At 40.6% G+C, this 18,213-nt stretch overlaps 1 protein-coding gene across 1 annotated transcript in view; it reads left to right on the forward strand.

The window, feature by feature from the left end:
- SLC12A8 (solute carrier family 12 member 8) overlaps positions 1-17,524 on the forward strand; it is an 88,565-nt gene extending 71,041 nt beyond the window's left edge. The window contains exons 10-14 of the mRNA XM_067549605.1: positions 4,637-5,324; positions 6,543-6,640; positions 10,930-11,047; positions 12,856-12,916; positions 15,869-17,524. Of these exons, the coding sequence (XP_067405706.1) occupies positions 4,637-5,324; positions 6,543-6,640; positions 10,930-11,047; positions 12,856-12,916; positions 15,869-16,034 (1,131 nt within the window). The 3' untranslated portion in view covers positions 16,035-17,524. The remainder of the gene's footprint in view (positions 1-4,636; positions 5,325-6,542; positions 6,641-10,929; positions 11,048-12,855; positions 12,917-15,868) is intronic.
- Positions 17,525-18,213: the final 689 nt, after the last annotated feature.

The raw sequence follows: 18,213 nt of genomic DNA on the forward strand, positions 1-18,213 counted from the left end.
TCTGCACAGCCATTCCCTCATCCAGGTCCTCCTCATCTCCCTATTTGATTACTGTGAACTCCTCCTCTAGTTTTACCAGCACTCATATTGCCCCCTCTCTAGTTCATGCAAAACACAGCCACTAAGTTCCTCTTCCCTGCCTGTAGCTCTGTCCATGTCACCTACTCATCTAACCGCCTCCATTGACTCTCCCGCCTTCATCTCAAGAAGTTCAAGTTTCTCATCCTCCCTTCAAGAACCCATATAACTGCCCCTTCTTACCTATCTGACCTTGTCTTCGATTGTGTGTCCCCCATCTCCGTTCCACCATTGATATCTGCCTCAGTACCCCAGTCCACTTCTTCTGCATCAGTCTCTTTGGTTTCTTCCAGACAGTCCTCTACTCATGGAAAACCCTTTATGAGCTTGTCTGCAAGGCCTCTATCCTCTCTTCATTTGAGTCCCTCCATAGGACCCACTTCTTTTATGATGCCCACAATAAATTAGCTAGTTAATAAACAATGAGTGGCTAATTTATGTCTTAATATATTAACCCCCACCACCACCTTCACTACTTCATGCTGCCAGGTAGATGTCACATACATTCATAAGTCCCATTCAGGTTAATGGGGCTTAAGCACATACTTATGTGCTTTGCTGAATCAGCGTCTGTGTACTCTAGCCTTTCTCCGTAACCTCTCCCCGATATCTTGTTGTCTCCCTTGATTGCCTCATGTCTGAAATTAGGCCCAGTTCTGCTAGTGGCAGGTTCATGGCCTTAGTATCATAGAGCAGGGATCTCTTCTTCTTTATACTGTGAGATGCCTAACTCACTTTGGACTCTGTAATGCTAATGAATAATAAAGGATAGGCAGGTACATTTAAAAGAAGGTCTGTTTTGGGGACTACAAATCTTAAATGTTCTTTTAAACTAAGCTTTGGTTTGAGTACTGACTACGGCTTGTTTCTGCCATCTTTACTCATGTGCATAGTCCTTATACACCTGCGCAGTCCCATTTAGTTCAGCTGGGCTCACGTGAATAAGAGTTGCAGGATTGGGCCATAAATTCAAACCAAGTCCTTCTTTTCTGACTCTCTTTTTTCTGGATGAGGGGAAACAACTGACTCTCTCAAAGCAACCCTATAATAACAAACCCACCTAGAAGGCAAACAAAAGTCTCGAGAGCAATTTTTTCAGATGTGCAAGGGGTGGTAAATAAAGTGAGAAAAATTACTTTAAAATAAGTTTTTTATATTTTAAATGTTCAGTAACTATCCATTGTGTGTACTCTATTTATTGTATATTTCCACATATGAGTTTCTAAAATAAAAGTCATAATAATTAAATAATAAATAAAATAATAATAAAAATTAAATAATAAGCAAAGGGATGAAAGTAGTTCAATGGCTTCTGTGGAAAGGCACAAATTCTGCACTCAGCAGTTGTGGGGCAATTTAGTGACTTTGGCCCAGGGGCTGCAAAAACTGTTTCTAACATGTCATAGCAAGCTTCTGTGTTTTCATAACATTTCTTAATATGAACTCTGTTGTGCTGGCAAGGTGCCAGAACAGGAAGTGCTTTGAAAAGAGGTTAGGAATGAAAGGAAAATCTCCTTCCTCCCTGCCTGTATCTGCCACCTTGAGAATTGACTGTTGATTTGGTTCACGGGCTGGTTAATGAAGTGGATTGCCCATAACAACGCATTCTGCATTGGTTCATTTATAGTATACAATGGTTTAAACGTTTTTGTAGTCACCATAATCCTAGTTAATATGAAAGAGCTAAACATTGTTTTCTGTGTTGTTAAGCCTAGGCCAGAGGCATCCTATGGCTGTACCATCTGTTCCCTATCTCAATAAATATCTAATATTTAAGATGCTTTCTGAGAACACTATTTCTTTATGCTTGAGGCACATTTCCCATATTATTGGGAAAATGTGCAAAGTCCAGGATTTGTTACCCTTTTCTATTAATAAATGTGTGTGGGGGAAATGGAAATAGTTTCCGTTTGAACTGTGTGTTTATTAAAAAAGCACATACAGTAGAGGGAAATATAGAATTAAAAATATTTCAAGAGGGCATATTTTCTGTTACTGTTGGTATAACTGGACTGTACATTCCAGAAACTATTGGAGGCACCGTTGTATGGCCAGTATAGTTTCCAGTTACTATGGTTTACATGGAAGATGGCAAAGTCTTAGTAACTCTAGCATATTTTAAAAACATTTATTTCAATTTATTTCTTGTTTATCCAATCAGAGCTGAAAGATTGTATTAAAGGGACACTCGTGATTTAAATTTCTTGCTTGTGTTCCTAATAAACCCTTAGGAAGATTTTCCAAGGCACAAATGTCATGTAGGCAGCTAGCTCCTATTGAAAATCAATGGGAGTTAGGCACCTAACTGATATTTGAAAATGTTCCCTTAGGTTGCTAAACCCACAAGAAGTTTAGAAATCTAATTTCCTTTTCACCATTTATGCCACTTCTTTCATTTGTGCATTTCACTCGGCGTGGGCAGTGACATTAGTCTGCAAGGTCTCATAACTAGCCTTCTTCCCAGACAGAGTGTAGTGTTTCCAGTGCTGTAGGTGAAGGGTTAAATGCCTCCCAAAATCCCTTTTCTTTAATTTAAGAAAACCCATAACATTTTAGTTGATACTTGATAGTAAATTAGAGGCAGAATAGTCCTATCGAATCACCTAATCCATCCCTCAGTGCAGGATTATTCTTGACAGTGTCTCATCCAACCCAGATTTAAATGTCCCAAGTAATGGTCTTCCACTGCTTCTTTAGGGAGACTGTTCCATAGCCTAATAGATCGAGGCCATGATCCTGTAAAATATTGCTTTTTCCCATGCAGAGTCCTGTGTTGCACTTTTGGTTTTTTTCTTATACTCAGGCTAAGTTTTCCTTTCCTCAATTTCATCATCCCATTCCTCCCATTTATACCATTCTAATAATTCTTCTCCAGCATTGGTATTTACTCCTCCCTGATAGTTATATCATGTCATCTTTTTGCCCATTGTGTTTTCGAACCCCACATGATGTTTTAGGCCCTAATGTAGGTGTTTGGGTGGAGAAAGACATGAACTCCTCAAGAGGAATCTTTTAGGTGTTGTAGATTGACATCAGACCCTCCAAGTTAATTAAAATGAGGTTCTGCTGGGTAAAGTGGCTATGTGAGGTTCCATTTTCATTATGTCTCACTGATTTCCAGATCAGAATTGCGCATAAAAAAGCTACATCTTTGTTGGTTTTAACTGCCAGCCCCACAAACTCACCCAAAGTTTGAAGGGCTTGTCTTCACTACAGAGCTAACATTGGATATAGTTTGATCTCCAAGTGAGAGTGGTGACGTGATTCTGACCATGATGACTGGTCAGTGTGGACAAGGACAAGACGTATTCAGCATTGTGATTGCTAGTCATGGGTAAACCTTGGTCCCAATGGGATTTGCCCACAACTTGTCCTCATCTGTGCTGGCCAGTCAGCATCAGGTCAGCTAACTCAGCTGTTGAAAATCATGTTTAAACACAAATTTCCCAGTGAAGACAAGGCCTGAGAGTGGAGCAGGGTGCTTTACATCTCACACGTCATCACCTGTAGGAGAGGTTTTGTAGGTCAGATTATGCCCTCATTGGTGTCCCTTGAGTCTTACGTGGGTTTCCCCAGGCATCTCAGAAGTATAGAAACCTTGTCCAAGACAACAGACGGGCGTGTTAGACCTGGAATTAAAGTTTAGGAGCTGCCAACTCCCAGTCCTTTATTTCAGCTTGACGCACTTCAGTCTGTGTCTCCTTTCCATCCTCTCCCTACCTCTACCCCACCCCAAGTAAAAAGAATAAACAGTACTTCTCATGGTAGCCTGCCTTCTTGACCCCGGCCTGGCATCATTTGTTGCTCTTCCTGACACACACCCTTCAACATCCTTGACTGCTTAACCTCTCACCTGCTCCTTTCCTCTTGGTGCTAGGGCAGTTGTGACTTCTTTATTTAAAAAAAGAGGAGTAATGCTAAATGCGCAATCCCATAAGACTATGGCTGCAGTTCAGCCTCATTTGAAAACCAGGCCAGCTGCTTCTGTTGTAAAATGGCACCTCTCCTCTGCCCCTTTGCCTCACAAATCTTCCTCGGCTTAGCTGTCAATCAAAACCGTTTTCAGAGCTCCTTTCCAGTATCTATATACGTCAAGCCTTTTGTTTGGCAACAAGGCATGCTTTTGCATGGATCTGAAATTAGAAATGCATGATTAATTATCATTATCCACTTTCCTCTCTAAAGCACTATCCAAACATATTATAATCCTCCCAGTGCTCCATGAGGTTTAGCATCGCTTTCTTTGCCCTATTTTACAGATGGGAAAACTGAGACACTGAGTGAAGTTAAGTGATTTTTGAAGGCCACACAGTAAGTCAGTAGCAGAGATCAGATGTAGCTCTTGGCTCCTGGTTCCTCACTTAATCAACTAGACGCTGATGCTTCTGTTCATATATGTATATGTTTCCATATTTCATGACTGGGAAGATGTCTGCCAAAATATTGCCTAGATGTTGATAATCCTCTATCAGTGTGAACAGAGAGTGTAATCTTTGCTTTTGGGTTGGAGGGATATGCGAATATATATTTAAACATGTTTGTTTGGTTTACAAAATAGAAGGGGCGTAACAAGACTCCAGTGGCTGCGATTTGCTTAACGAGTCTTATCACCATGGCTTTTGTCTTCGTTGGCCAAGTGAACATCCTTGCTTCTATAGTCACCATAAACTTCATGCTGACATACATTGCTGTGGACTACTCTTATTTCTCAGTCTCTATGAGTTATATCCTACAGCAGAAACTGGAAAGGACAGAGAGGGAGGAGTCTAGGGCTGTCAACTCTTCCCAGCCTTTAACCTTTGGGAAAACTTACCGTTACGGATCAGATGGAATAATTCAAAGCAGATCAGATGGCACCTTGCTAGAATTCACAAAAGACATGGACCAGCTTTTTAAGCCTCTTAATAAAGACCTGGGGACTTGTAAAGAGAAAGACGAGAGAGACAAGAATTTAAACCAAAGGGTCAAACTGAGAAAGATAAAGAAGCCAGCCAAGCAAACCTTACAAGACAGCTTTCTCTTGGATCTTGAGCATAATATTGCCCCTGCTCCTTCCTGTTGCCCCAAAACATCAGAGCCTAGTGATGAAAGTCTGCAGAGTTTTGCTGAACAGAGTCATCAGAGTGAAAGAAATCTGTGTTTATCGTCAGCTGTGGACACTGAGCAAAAACATGACCGTGAGCTAATGGAATATGGAGAACAACTTTTTAATGAGATGCAGGATCCCCCCAATCAGAAAGCGGAAGGTAAAGATTACAAGAGCAGAGATAGCCATCTGTGTTTTCATGGGAGAATGTTTAATAATCTCTGTCCTGCTGGCACTTTTCTGTAGGCAGGCTAGAGACTAGTTTTAAATGATGCTGTCATTCTGTGATTCATGGCAATAATATCTTTTTTTATAGATGAGGGTAGAGTTCATCATAATGAGTCACAGGAGAGGTTCCTATGTAATTTGCCTGTGGAAGATTAATTGCTGGAGAGCAGGCAGAATTATGTGAGAATGCTCACTGTATACAGCGTGCTGATTATTATTCTGCAAATGCATTCTTAATGCTGTACATTAAAAGATTTCTGAGCATATCATGGCATTTGTGTACATCTTGATGTTGGGAGAGGAAGTTGGTGAGCATACAGCTGTGTTCTTCACACTGAAATTATCCCCATGCTGTCCAAAGAGACCATCACATCATTATCACTGCATCGAAGAATCTGAATTAATTTATGTTGTAGAGACAGATATTTAATGCTTTGAATTTCTAGACAGCTTTTCATCTGAGAATGTTAGGGCTTGTCTACACAAACATTTAGTTCACAGTAAACTTGAATGTAAATCTATCCCACACTAGCCTGTTGCAGATGAACCATGTGTGTGGATCCTAATGACGTGCATAAACAGTTTGTTATTGCGCTTTGATCTAGTCCTATTTGAAAGAGCACTAGATCAGCGCTCACTAATGAACTATTATTGTTCGTCAGCGGGGTCCATATGGATAGTTAGCACATGGCAGGCCAGTGTGGGGTACAGTGACACCCCAGTTTGCCACAAGTTAATTGTTCGTGTAGACGAGCCCTTAGTATTCTACAAGCATTGATTAATTAAGATTCACAAACCCCTCTGAGGTAGGTAAGTATTATTTCCTCCATATGAGGAAACTGAGGCACAGAGGGGGAATGACTTGCCCAAGGTCATATAGAGAATCAGTAGCAGAACATGCAATAGAGCCAAAGACTCCGTCTCCTGCTCCCAATGCTAGACAGCACTGCCTCTCTACAACCAGCACGGGTTTTCTAGCTATCTGGCTGTCTTGTCATGCAAGTTGGAAGCCTGAAATTATATCTTGTTTTCATGTAACTTGATGTAGATAGGGGACAAAGACCCGAACCTGGCTGCTTCCTAGGACGCAACTGTACTTCGGCACCTGTGCTGGTTTTGTAATGTCTCTGCTTTCTTTTTCTTCCTATAGATACAAATGTAAAGCAACAAAATCAAGAACTAGAAATTCAGATAATGCCAGTTTCCTGCTACTCCAGATTCTGCAATCACTGGGTTTCCCTTGTTGGTGTAAGTCACTTTCTTTTACTTTGAGCATCACTGTAGGGTGGTAGAAAAATAAATAAATAAAAATCGCAATCAATGCAGTAAAAGATATTGGCATATTGACAAGGGTCTTTTCATTTCCAGTATCCCAACTCATTATGCATAGAGCTCAGATACACAGTGCTGAATGGAAAACTTTAGGGCTTTGCTGTGGCTTTGCCGTGAGCCCCGTCTATGTGGCAGTGGGCTGCTGCAGGTATAGCCCAGGGAGGAGGTTATGACTCAAAGTCGCGGCCTGCCTCCCAATCCCCAACCTCCTCAATGCTCTGGGGGCCAAGAACCCTGCATCCACACTAGACCTGGTGCAGCTGTGCTGCTCCGTGCACTGTGTGGCAGAGCCAACACTCTATCCATTTTCCCTCCATCCACTCACTATCCACCTGAGTCGGTGGAAAAGACTCAGTGACTCTGCGGAGGGCACTTTCAACTACCACAAAATGCGTGTTGTTGGCTTATGGCCTCTTATTCCCCTTCATGTGTGAGCAGGACGGGCCATGATCTCACTAACTGTCGACATGGGACAGAAGTGGTTGATCTCATTTAAATAGTCTGGGAACTCCATATTTTTTAGAGTCCAAGCCTAGGATCTGACTTGCTGCTTCCAACCCACGTTTAGGAAGAAAGGGACACGTTCTGCTCTCAGTCATGCTTATGTGAATTCAGAGTTACTCTGGATTTACCTGGGGTAACCCAGAGAAGAACGTGGCCCATAGTAGTTAGAAACTAGGACCTAAGGAGCAATATGAAATGTAGGCTGATGGCAAAATAAGCCGAACAAGACTATGAAGGAGATGGTGTAAAATCAGCCTAAACTTTATTGGAAGCTCAGGCTGTGATTTCAGAATGAGATGAACATGGCTGTGATATCTTGCACCAATGATTAACCTCACTGCAGCATTTTGAGGTAACTGCACTTTTCTCAAAGTGGTTTTTGAGAGACCAGCAGTTGTGAAGTTACAGGAATTAGTCAGTGAGATAACGATGGCCTGGTTGATCACAGTGGCTGGGTGTGCACTTTTCTATGGGTGCTTTTCGTAGATGGCAGAAGAATATCTTTGCTACTTTGTTAAAATGAGATTCCACAATTAGCCAGTTCGGGGGTCCATTGTGTTTTTCTCAAATTTCTGGCAACAGATTTTTGGTCATCAGTGTGTTTCCCAGGTCACATACACCCACTTGCTTTCTGCCATTGAGAGTGCTGTTCAGTCTATGGGTCCTTCTGGACACTTCATTACTCATAAAGTTCAGTCCTACTGAACGTGATATAGGGCTATACGATGGTATATATCAGGAATATTGTCACCAAACAAAAATTGTGGATGGGATATTAAACCTTATGCTTCAGGGCTTAAACCAATTTCTAGCTATTGCAGATTGGGGTGAAATCTTCAGGGGTGGGCAGATTATCCCCACTGCCTACTCTGTGATTCTTATCCATCCTTTGAAGCATCTGGTGCTGGCCACTGTCAGAGACAGGATGCTGGACTTCAGGTCTGATCCAGTCTGGCAATTCCTACGTGTTGTGGTATAAAGATTTTATAAGCACTAATTCTGGGTGATCAGCACAGTCTACTCAGGGCTTTGCCGCTCAGAAGTAAAGCGTCTAATCCAGACTTGTGCTGCAAAAGTCTGTATATACATGCATTCTGTATATACCACCTATGTATCAGAAAACTATTTTAGGAATGTTTGCATTTTGACTGGGACTATCTTTTATCCTTCCACCTGCAAAGCCTAGGTGCCTTAGTTACCATGAATCCCACTGTACAGGGCTCATTGTACATCATCAAATATCTGACGGTGACGTAAAATAACTTTTCTGTACATAAAAATGTAAATATTCAAAGTCCATTATCCTGGGGCCTTTTCAGGCCAAGAAAGACACGACCATTTCCATTGGGAATTTCCCTCTTCTCAAGGTATGAAGCTCCCCTTTCTAGCCATACAGTGTAGTCAAATGTCAGCTTGGAAGTCATGCCATTTTTATGTATCAAAAAACTGTTATTGCATAGAATTTTGCTTATCCCAGACCAAGGGTCAGTAATTTTGGACGTAAATTCCACATTTGGGGAAGGAGGAGGAAATGCTTTTCTGATAGGTTACTTAAAAAAAAATAGCAGCTGTCTGAAGCAGTTGAGGGATTTGGAACGTTAAAATAAGTCTTGAGGAGATGGATTGGGGCAGATGCCAGGAAACGTGGTGAGAGGTGCATGATAAATAAATGTATCACATGGCTTTGCACTTTGTCACATGGATGTTGTCTCCACAGATGTCCTTTCAGGTCTATGTATAGTGAGTGCAGTTAAACAACACACAGCACGCCTGTTAAATTACCCAATATCTTCAGCCTGGCTTTGGCAAACACATTTCAAACCACATTGCCCAGTAGTGCATCGTCACCAAATGCTCACTTCCAGAGAAAGGTCATGCTGGACGGTGATGAGATGGGTAGGATGAATGTCAGGTGTGTTTTGCTGAGTGGATGAAACCTTCTAAGTAGCTGCAAGCTAACACTTGCGTTTTGGATCAGTAAAGAGTATGGTTCCCAAAACATGTCAACACTGAGCTCTTATATCACAACTGTGGTTAACACCTCACACAAGCCTGGGGAATTCTTACATTTGTTTAAAGAGGTGACTGACATTTTCATTAAAGCAGACTTGGCTTCTGTTGAACGATTGGGGTTGGAAAGAGGTCATTGTGAATAACAGGGGCAGGGGTACACAGTGATTTAAAAGACTTGATATGGAAGCTTAATTATATGTATGCACATATATAAATATGCTTATTGACCCGTTGCCTCTGTCTGCCTCATTCACCTGCCTCTTCAGCTCTGGCAGTAATGCCAGCCTTGACTTGCTTAACTGTTTCTCCTACAAGCGTCTCCACGCTGTCTCCCTGACATGGAACTGCTTCCTGAGGTGGTCTGCAAAGACACTCCTCTCACTCCCATTTATACACCACTTTTATTATGACACCTACGAGAATCTGTGGATGACGTGACTGAGAATAACAGGAACGGAATACTCTATATGGACACATTTTTCAAAAGTGCCTATGTCCCTTTTTGGAAAAGATTTAGGTCCATATCCTCAAAGGCACCTAATTGAAATCAGTGGGAGTTAGGCACGTTAGGCACCTTTGAACATCTGGGCCTTAGTCACTAAAGAGCCTGAGTCGCATGTAACTAAGTCATTTTTGCAATGAAACTAAGTGTTGACCAGTCATCAACTTGACCACTTTCCTTATATGCTGAGCCCCTTCTCACTCCCTTTCTTCTGTCTGTCTTTCTGTTTTCTTCTGTGTGAGCTCTTTGGGTCAGGGGTCATGCCTCCTATTACACTGGTACAGCTCCTTGCACACTGTAGGTGCTACAGGAAACAAATAAGGAAATAATGATGATAATGTCGTAAGGCAGCTGCATCATAGATCTCTCTCATCATTATAGTAATGACCTTTGGGCCAAATTCTGCTGCCTGTTGTAAGGTGACAAATCTCAACCAGTCTATTTGATGGTTGAAAAACAGTATGGGGTTTTGTGAAAAACTTGGAAAATTTTCCTCCAAATTTGCGAAAAACAAGCAAAAAGTCACCAAGGAATCAGGTTTATGGCCTGATCTGAAACCCGCTGAAATCCAAGGGAGCCTTTCCACTGGCTTTGATGGGCCTAGTGCAGTTCCACTGTGCTTGGGCTAAGAGCCACAGAGAAGTCAACCTTCATTTCCCTGTATGTCACCCAGCCATGCTCTGTGGCAGCTCTGTCACCACCACTGTACAGAAGATCTATGATAATCCAGAGTTAAAACTCCAGAGGAGGCACTGGTGGTGCAGCGAGTCCTTCAGAACGTAGGTTTTCAGTAGGATATAAAATGTGGGTAGTTTGGTGTACAGTGTTCGGCAGTGCTGGCGAAGGTGGAGTTTCTGATGTTCGGATGGCACCTTGAAAGCCCCAATACTGTCATTCTCAATAAAAATACTGGATTCTCCATAAATATAGAGCCATTTTTTATTTGACTTCATCAAAGGCACTGGCCTGTTTTTATCTAAAGAATTCAAGGATAAACTCCTGCCCTGGGCAATACCCCTGTGTAGATGGTAATACTCTGTCAGGGTCCAGTGTACTGCCAGGTCTTGCACAAGATGAGAAAAATGGCAGAAAACATCCTCTGGATTCTGCTGGAAATATTTATTAGCATGATAATGAAATACAATCATGTACTGTGTAGTAATCCTGAACGCTGCATTTTCAACAGGCAATCGGATCGCTTGTAATCATGTTTGTCATTCACTGGATCTATACTCTCGTTAATTTGAGTGTAGCAATTATTCTGTATTTCTACATTGGCCAAATGAGTCCTGGACTACCCCCCGGTGAGTATTTTTAATCTGTGATATTAAATCTTTTTAAATACCTATTACATTTTAATTGGAATTAATGATAAATGAAGGTATTTTCATTTAACGTATAAGTTACGCATTACAAATGGCAGATTTTATTTCCTGGCTAGTTTATAGTAAAATTTGATAATTGGCTCTTTAAACATATATTTTTGTCTCTGGCTACAATTTGTCTCTGGTTACCAGTTTACCAGGTTAATTTTTGTTTCTGATGAATTTAAGCATCTTGTTTAAAAGTTGTTAAATTGTTTTGTCCTGCTGTATAATAAATTACACAGAGCAATTACTATAAGTAAAAGCACGGATGTTAAGTATTAAAAGAAGTGGCAGATATTAAATATATTACATCAATGGGTAATCTATAAATGCACTTTAATAAACCTAAAAAGTTAATATAAATCCACCTGAGAAAACTGCTGTGAAAATTGAAGTTATAAAAAGTATCTCATTAAATCTCAGTGTTTGTAATGGCAAAACAAGAGGGCCTTTTGATTCTGAATTAAACAGGTTGACTATGTTAGGAACGTAATCTGAGCAAATACTCTTAAAAAAAAAAAAAAAAGGGCACTGAAAAGATCTATGCATGTGATCGGCTTATACAGGTTCAAATTAAATACTAAAGTGAGTTCAGAAAGCAAGCTACCGTATCCTAGACTTCTTTGGTGTATATGTGGTAGCAGAGGCAGTGCTAACTCATTTGGGGACCCTAAACAGGAATATTCCTCCCCTCCCCCCACAACACACAGTAAAAAGCGAATAGGAGGGCCCCTTCAGCTGCTCAGGGCCCCAAGCAATTCTTTAGTCTGCTTCTGCCTAGCACTAGCTGTGTGGTGGGGATCAGTGTGTTGATCTGTGTCTGTGCATGTGTGGGCAGGCAGGTGTGCAAAACTTTGGAGGAGAAAAGTCAATGGAACTTTGCAGGTCAGTGGGATTTGAGTTCCTAAATCACTTATACGCTTTTGCATATATCCCCCCTTTGATAATTTAGACTTGAGGTAGCTGGATTGCAGATCCCATGAACGCAAATTGTAAGAAACAAAGAAATAAGTAGCTAAGTTGTTAAATATCCCATCTACCCTCTACACTTCAGTTCCCCATTTTTCAGCCTCAGTTTATCTCCCTTCCACCTCCTATATAGCCTATTGGGGCAGAGTTAAGGTTGTTAGGAATACCTCAACTCTACCTTTCTGTATTTTCTAACATATTATTTGAAAGATTTACCTTAACTTAAAATGTCCTAGCTTTTCAATCTTTGTTTCTTATACAGTTTGAACATGCTTTTGAGTTTTCTCCCCCATACATTATCACTATATTTTATCATCATCTACACCAGTAGAGGAGGCAATGTTGTCTGGTGGCTAGAACACTGGCTGGGCACTCAAGAGACCTAAGTTCTATTCCCAACTCTGCCTGGGTGACCTTGGGCAGGTCACTTCACTTCTCTGTGTCTGTTTTCCCCATCTGCAAATGGGGATAGTGATACACACTTCTTTGTAAAGTGCTTTGAGATCTACGGGTTGAAAACATAGGGGGTATTATTATTACAGTTTAATAAAGCTTATGTCGAGGAATAATCAATCATTCTGTCTTAAACCAGAGAATCTTTAAAAAACTTCAACGTATGGGAAAAAATGAAACATTCTCACAGTTATTAAACTTTTAATCTTTTGTGTAATTAGGGCTAATAACAGCATGCGCACTTGTTTGAGATTGTGTTCCAAGTGTAGCTATTATGAGAGAATTAGCAGCATGGTGACTTTTCATATGTTTTCCCTCTACAGGGGCAGCAGCTAACTTCAGTTTTCTCAGCTGGATTAAGTTAGGCTTGGTCAGCTCCTGCAGGTTGGTACTAATTGCTTGGCAGGGACATAAATAATGCTCACGCTTAACAATAAACAATTGAAATTGTGCAAAAATGTGGCTGCATGTTGCAGAATTGCTACATACCCCTTTTGGTGCATTGGAGTTCCCTGATATAACTGATAATATAATCTTGTATTTAGAGTGCAGATGTGGCTAGGGAAAGTGACTATGTAAAACTATTTACTGCTTTAATCAATAGACCTGCCCCCTTTGTATATTCAGACTTGCATATGCTTACTTTGCTGGCAAAAATAAATATTTACTCCTATTTACGTGAAAGTGCACAAGGGAACCTTCAGTGCGCCCAGCAGGGACTGCACGGACCAATCAATGTGCACCGTGTGAGTGCTCTTTAGAACTCAGAATGCCGTCGAGTGAATGACCTAGCTGTGTAGACAAGCCCTGTACGTGACAATACTCTTATTCAGCCTTTGGCTGGGACTGCTAGTGAGCATCCTGGCTAGTGACAATTCCTGCAGGAAAGCGGAGGTCATGTTCCTGGTTCCACACAGCTAGCTATTCATTCAGAATAGATGTTGTCTATTTCTTGTTGTATTTCACTGTAACACCATTGGTGCTTTTTTAAGATATTATGTATTTATTTATTTATTTGATTACCTAAAGGCCCCAACCAAGATTGGGGCCGCATTGTGCTAAATACTTGCGCATACTGATCATTTCCTGTCCTGAAGAGTTTACAAGCTAAATAGACGAGATGGACAAAGGATGGGAGGGAAACGGAAATGACTTGCCAACGTCCCCCAGCAGGTCAATGGCAGAGCAAGGAATAGAGCCCAGATACCTTGACTCTGAGCCCAATGGCCTGTCCATTAGACAATCTGCCTCCCCGATATAAAAGAAGAGTAGGGACCTGCGCTGAAGACTTTACATTCAGAGGTGCCAATCCTGCAGACCCATAATCATGTGCATAACTTTACTCCTGTGGCCATTGGGACTACTCCCGGGAATAAAGTTTCATACCTTTGTTAGTGTTAGCAGGATCAGAACCTGAGTTAGACAAAATACAGGCGAGGGAGGGAGAATGGGTGTAAAGGCTTGATTTAAGCTTTCTATATGTCTTATTAGGTCCTTGGGTTTCTCCCTTTCTCTTTTCGCATTGTTTGTTTGTATTACGATGTGAGTGAAAGAGAAGAGTTATGAGGTGAGGCATGAGAACAGGGTGGATGAGTTAGTGTTAGACAACTAGCCAGAATGAGTCATTGCACAGTGAGTCAGAACTGACCAGCAGAACCTTGTCCTGTACACTGTGTCCAGTTCCACCTAGGTGTCTATGCAGATTCATTATTTGCTTTATGTACATACATTGCAGTGGTGGGGAGAGAGTCTCTTCTCCTGACACCTTTGTGTATTTTTTATTCCCACTTCACATCTCCGTGGGCCATTCCACACACAACTCTTGCTGGAGTTCAGTATGCAATAAAGAGCTGCAGTGCGGATGAGCAATAATCCATCGTGTGGGTATAAAAAGAGAAATGGTACCCCTGTAATGAGCCAGTTCCACACCTTTGGGTTGATGTGTTACTATTAGAGGAGGTTCTTATTCTGCAGCTTGGCAGCTGGATAGAGTCTTTGGTGCCTTTTGTCAGTATTATTGATCAGTACAGGCACAGCTAGGAAGGATCAAGTATTAAGCTGGCAACAGTCCAAGTTAGAGGTTGATTTTGTTTGTCTCTTGTCACAAGGTGAAATCTCACTAATTTAGACAGCTAGTAGGGTTGCCTTATAATAATGCCTGTAGTCAATTCCCAGCTTTAAAAACAAACAAACAAACAAAAAACCACACCCCTACAGCTGTGTTATATCCCTATCCCAGGAGATCACACAGAAATATGGGTGGTTTTGCTTCAGATTTATTGTTATGAATCAATATTTACGAATATTGTTACAAATTGTAAAGCAAGATGGGAAAGGACATTTTAATGAGACTGAGGGCCCAATCCTGAAAGATGCTGAATGAACTTTAAAGGCAGCTGAGGGCTCTTTGCACCTCTGAAAATCAGGCTCCTTATTCAGATGTTTAAATATGGATGTATGCCGTGTTGCCAGCTCTCGCGATTGTATTGAGAGTCGTGTACATTTTGATGTTTCTCAAAACCCCAGCTCTTGGAATCAAGAGATGACATGAGAATCTCAGCTTTCATTCAAAAAAATAAGTAAGTTAATAGACCTCATGGTTGCAATAAAAAGCTAGAAATCATGAAGTGTGCCCATGAGGAGTTAGAAACCAGAGGCAACACTAAAGAACTCAACATTTATTAAAAATCTCAAGACTTTTAAGCCAAGCTCATGGGTTTTTTTGGTCCGGATTCATGACTGTTGAAAGCTTCAGGTTGGCAATATCGAGTTGCCTAAATTTAGGTACCTAAATTTGAAAACGTTCTCTTAAATACCTTGGATTATATTCTGTGGACAGAGAGATTACTAAAAATCTTACTGTAGAATCAAGTTACATTGACTGACCTTTACCATTATGAGTAGGATGACTAGAAGTAGATACTTCTCACATTTCTGCAACAACATTACCTATAAACTTCAGAAAACGTTGGTAAGATATATGGCTATTCTTTTTATTTGTTAGCAGCCATAAAATGCAACTGTAATTGAAACAAATTCTGCCTCACTTTATGTGTCTGAAGAGATTTGGAGCAACTGAACAGTAACCAAGGAGAGGAGGGATATTTATTAAGAAGAAAATCTTTGTAAGCAATGTTACTATTTTTTTCTAGTAAAGGAAAATGGTCTCTGAGTTCTGCGACTCACATAGCCATCAAGAAAAGTTTTTCGTATCTTTTTTCTAAGTCTTTGTGCATCGTGGATTCGATTTGTTTTGTTTACATAGTTCAAAGCACAGCTGCTAATAGATTGGGAAAGAATGGGACATCTGAAGGTTATGTGTTTATCTGTTTTTAGGAGAAGGCCATCCCCAGAGGAGCAGATTGTTGTTACACCGTCCTTTACAACAGTTGGCATGGAGACCACTCAGCTCACTGAAGAGAATGCAGATTTTGCCTCTCGAGACCGCTACCACCATTCTTCCATTATCAGAAGAGAAGAGTTTGTCAATCAGTTTCAGTAAAAAAAAACAAAACAGGCTGTTCACTCCAGCAGTCACCTATTAACACTAATCGCTGCTGTGGCACCTGGTAAAATACTTGAACAATGTGAATAATTTTGAAAATGCTTCCACTGTTTGTGGTTGTCTTTTTTTTTTTTTTAAACAAAGGACAAAGTTTGCAATTTTCATTTGGATTCCATACTTATCCAATTAAGAAAAACAAATGAAAGGGCTATGTAAAGTGATCAGCTACTGAAGACAATAGCATTAAAGGTCTGAAGAATTCAAATACTGTACACACTAAATATTACAAACTATAAACACTTGAAGAATGCAATTTAAAACTTCCATGGACTGAATATGGAGGCAGTGTGGTCTGTTGGGTGCAAACTTGGTCAAGTCACTTCACTTCTTTATGCCTCAATTTGACTGCCTGTAAAATAATATTTTTCTACCTCACAGGGGTGATGTGAGTTTTAATTAATCTGTACTCATAAAGTGCTTTAATGCATTTAGAGATGAAAGGCCCAAATGGTGAAGGCAAGAGGATTATGAAGTGTGTTCAAAATTGGAGTCAAATCTGTTCATTTAAATTTATGAACATAATGTGATGAACTCTTCTGGATCATCATACTGTGAAATTATGTCTTATCGCTTCTAAAGGGCTATTTTCAACATCACTTCAGAAGTGAGGATTGGGAGCGGCTGAATCTTAAAATGTAGACGATAATGTGGGGACCCTCTTCCTGAAGGTTTAAAGTGTTCCCAAATAGGACATGTTCCAATTAAAATGATAATGTATATAAATGATTAAAAAGCACCTATTGGGATATATGTGGCCACACCTTTAGTTCAGTCAGATTAAAGCCAACACAATATTGAACTTGCATAATATCCTGGTGGAATTATTGCTAGTGGGGGAAATGCACTACCGTGCATTACTAGAGTTCCACTTACGACCTCAGAATAGGATTTAGGTGGGAGTTAAGCGATATATAGGTCTTGTGTGGGCTATTTCCATAGGAATCAATTGCACTCATTTAGAAGAAATGCATCACTTCTACTTAGTCCTCCAGGTAGGAAGCAATGCAGGCAAAGTTCCTGCTGAGGTCTGAATGAAGGAGCAGGCTTCAGGAGTATATAGTAAAATAGTTGTGAGCACTGCAAAATAAGTCTGTGCATTTAAAATGTGTAAAAACGTGTGGGGGAGGGATAATTAATTTCCTTTAATCTTTGAGTCTTTCAGTTTTTTGTTTTTTGTTCAGTGAGATTAAAAACCAGACGTTCCTGTTCTCTGCATCTGCTACAGAAAACGCTCTGTGAATTCCTGCTAGCTTTGGGAGCAATACTACTATGAGGGTCTGAAGGCCACTGAACTCGGTGGGAACTGAAGGCATTCAGCAGCAACTCACAGGCTCAGTCCATCTGAGTGCTGTTTCTACCAGGTGATGCTTTCCTTAAGGTGCGTGGACACCAGCTTTACCAATGAAATGAAGAATAAAGTTATTCTGGGACGCTACTGAAAGTTTGCTTAGTGTTTTAATTTTCTGCTTTGGTCACAATTCAGCATTCCTTAAATGATTGCCTTTGGGAAAATTAAAGGGACGCTGTCAAATTAACTCAGCCTGAAGGTTGAACCACCCCAAACTGTTTCATGTGAGAAACTTTCATTTCAGGATTCCTTAGTTAAGTTTCTTTTAAAAAATAATGGATAGTGATACACAAAATGGTCCTGAGCTAGATTTGATCTTCCCCAAATATCAAGAAGAGTTGGATCTGATGTTCTGATTTTGCTCCGTCCTCTAGAATAAAAGTTTGGGTGTTGATCCATACTTGCCTTGAGTTCAATGGATCTTGCCATTGTCTTAAACAGGAGCAGGATTGGACCTGTAAATGGACTTGCAGTGGTACATGATAACCAGCGATAGTGAGCTGGTATAGATTTATCTGTGAAGACACTTCACATTCTTTTTTCCAGATCTCTTGCCTTTGAAAAGATCAGTTCAAAGCAGAAACCAACTAGCAGAATCTTGCAATAAGAGGCAATTTTGATTAAGTGTTTAGGTCAAATCAACTACATAATGACCTTGTAAACTGTGTTTGATGCATCTCTGCAATCTTCAGCCTTTCCTTGCTGCTGATTTGGGCTTTCCAACAAGCAGCAGCATGCTGTATTTGTTCCTTTTACAGTATGATACAT

This window comes from Emydura macquarii, unplaced genomic scaffold, assembly GCF_026122565.2.
Source record: "Emydura macquarii macquarii isolate MOO-44397 ecotype Brisbane River unplaced genomic scaffold, CSIRO-AGI_Emac_v2 contig_1253, whole genome shotgun sequence".
NCBI classification, from domain to species: Eukaryota; Metazoa; Chordata; order Testudines; family Chelidae; genus Emydura; species Emydura macquarii.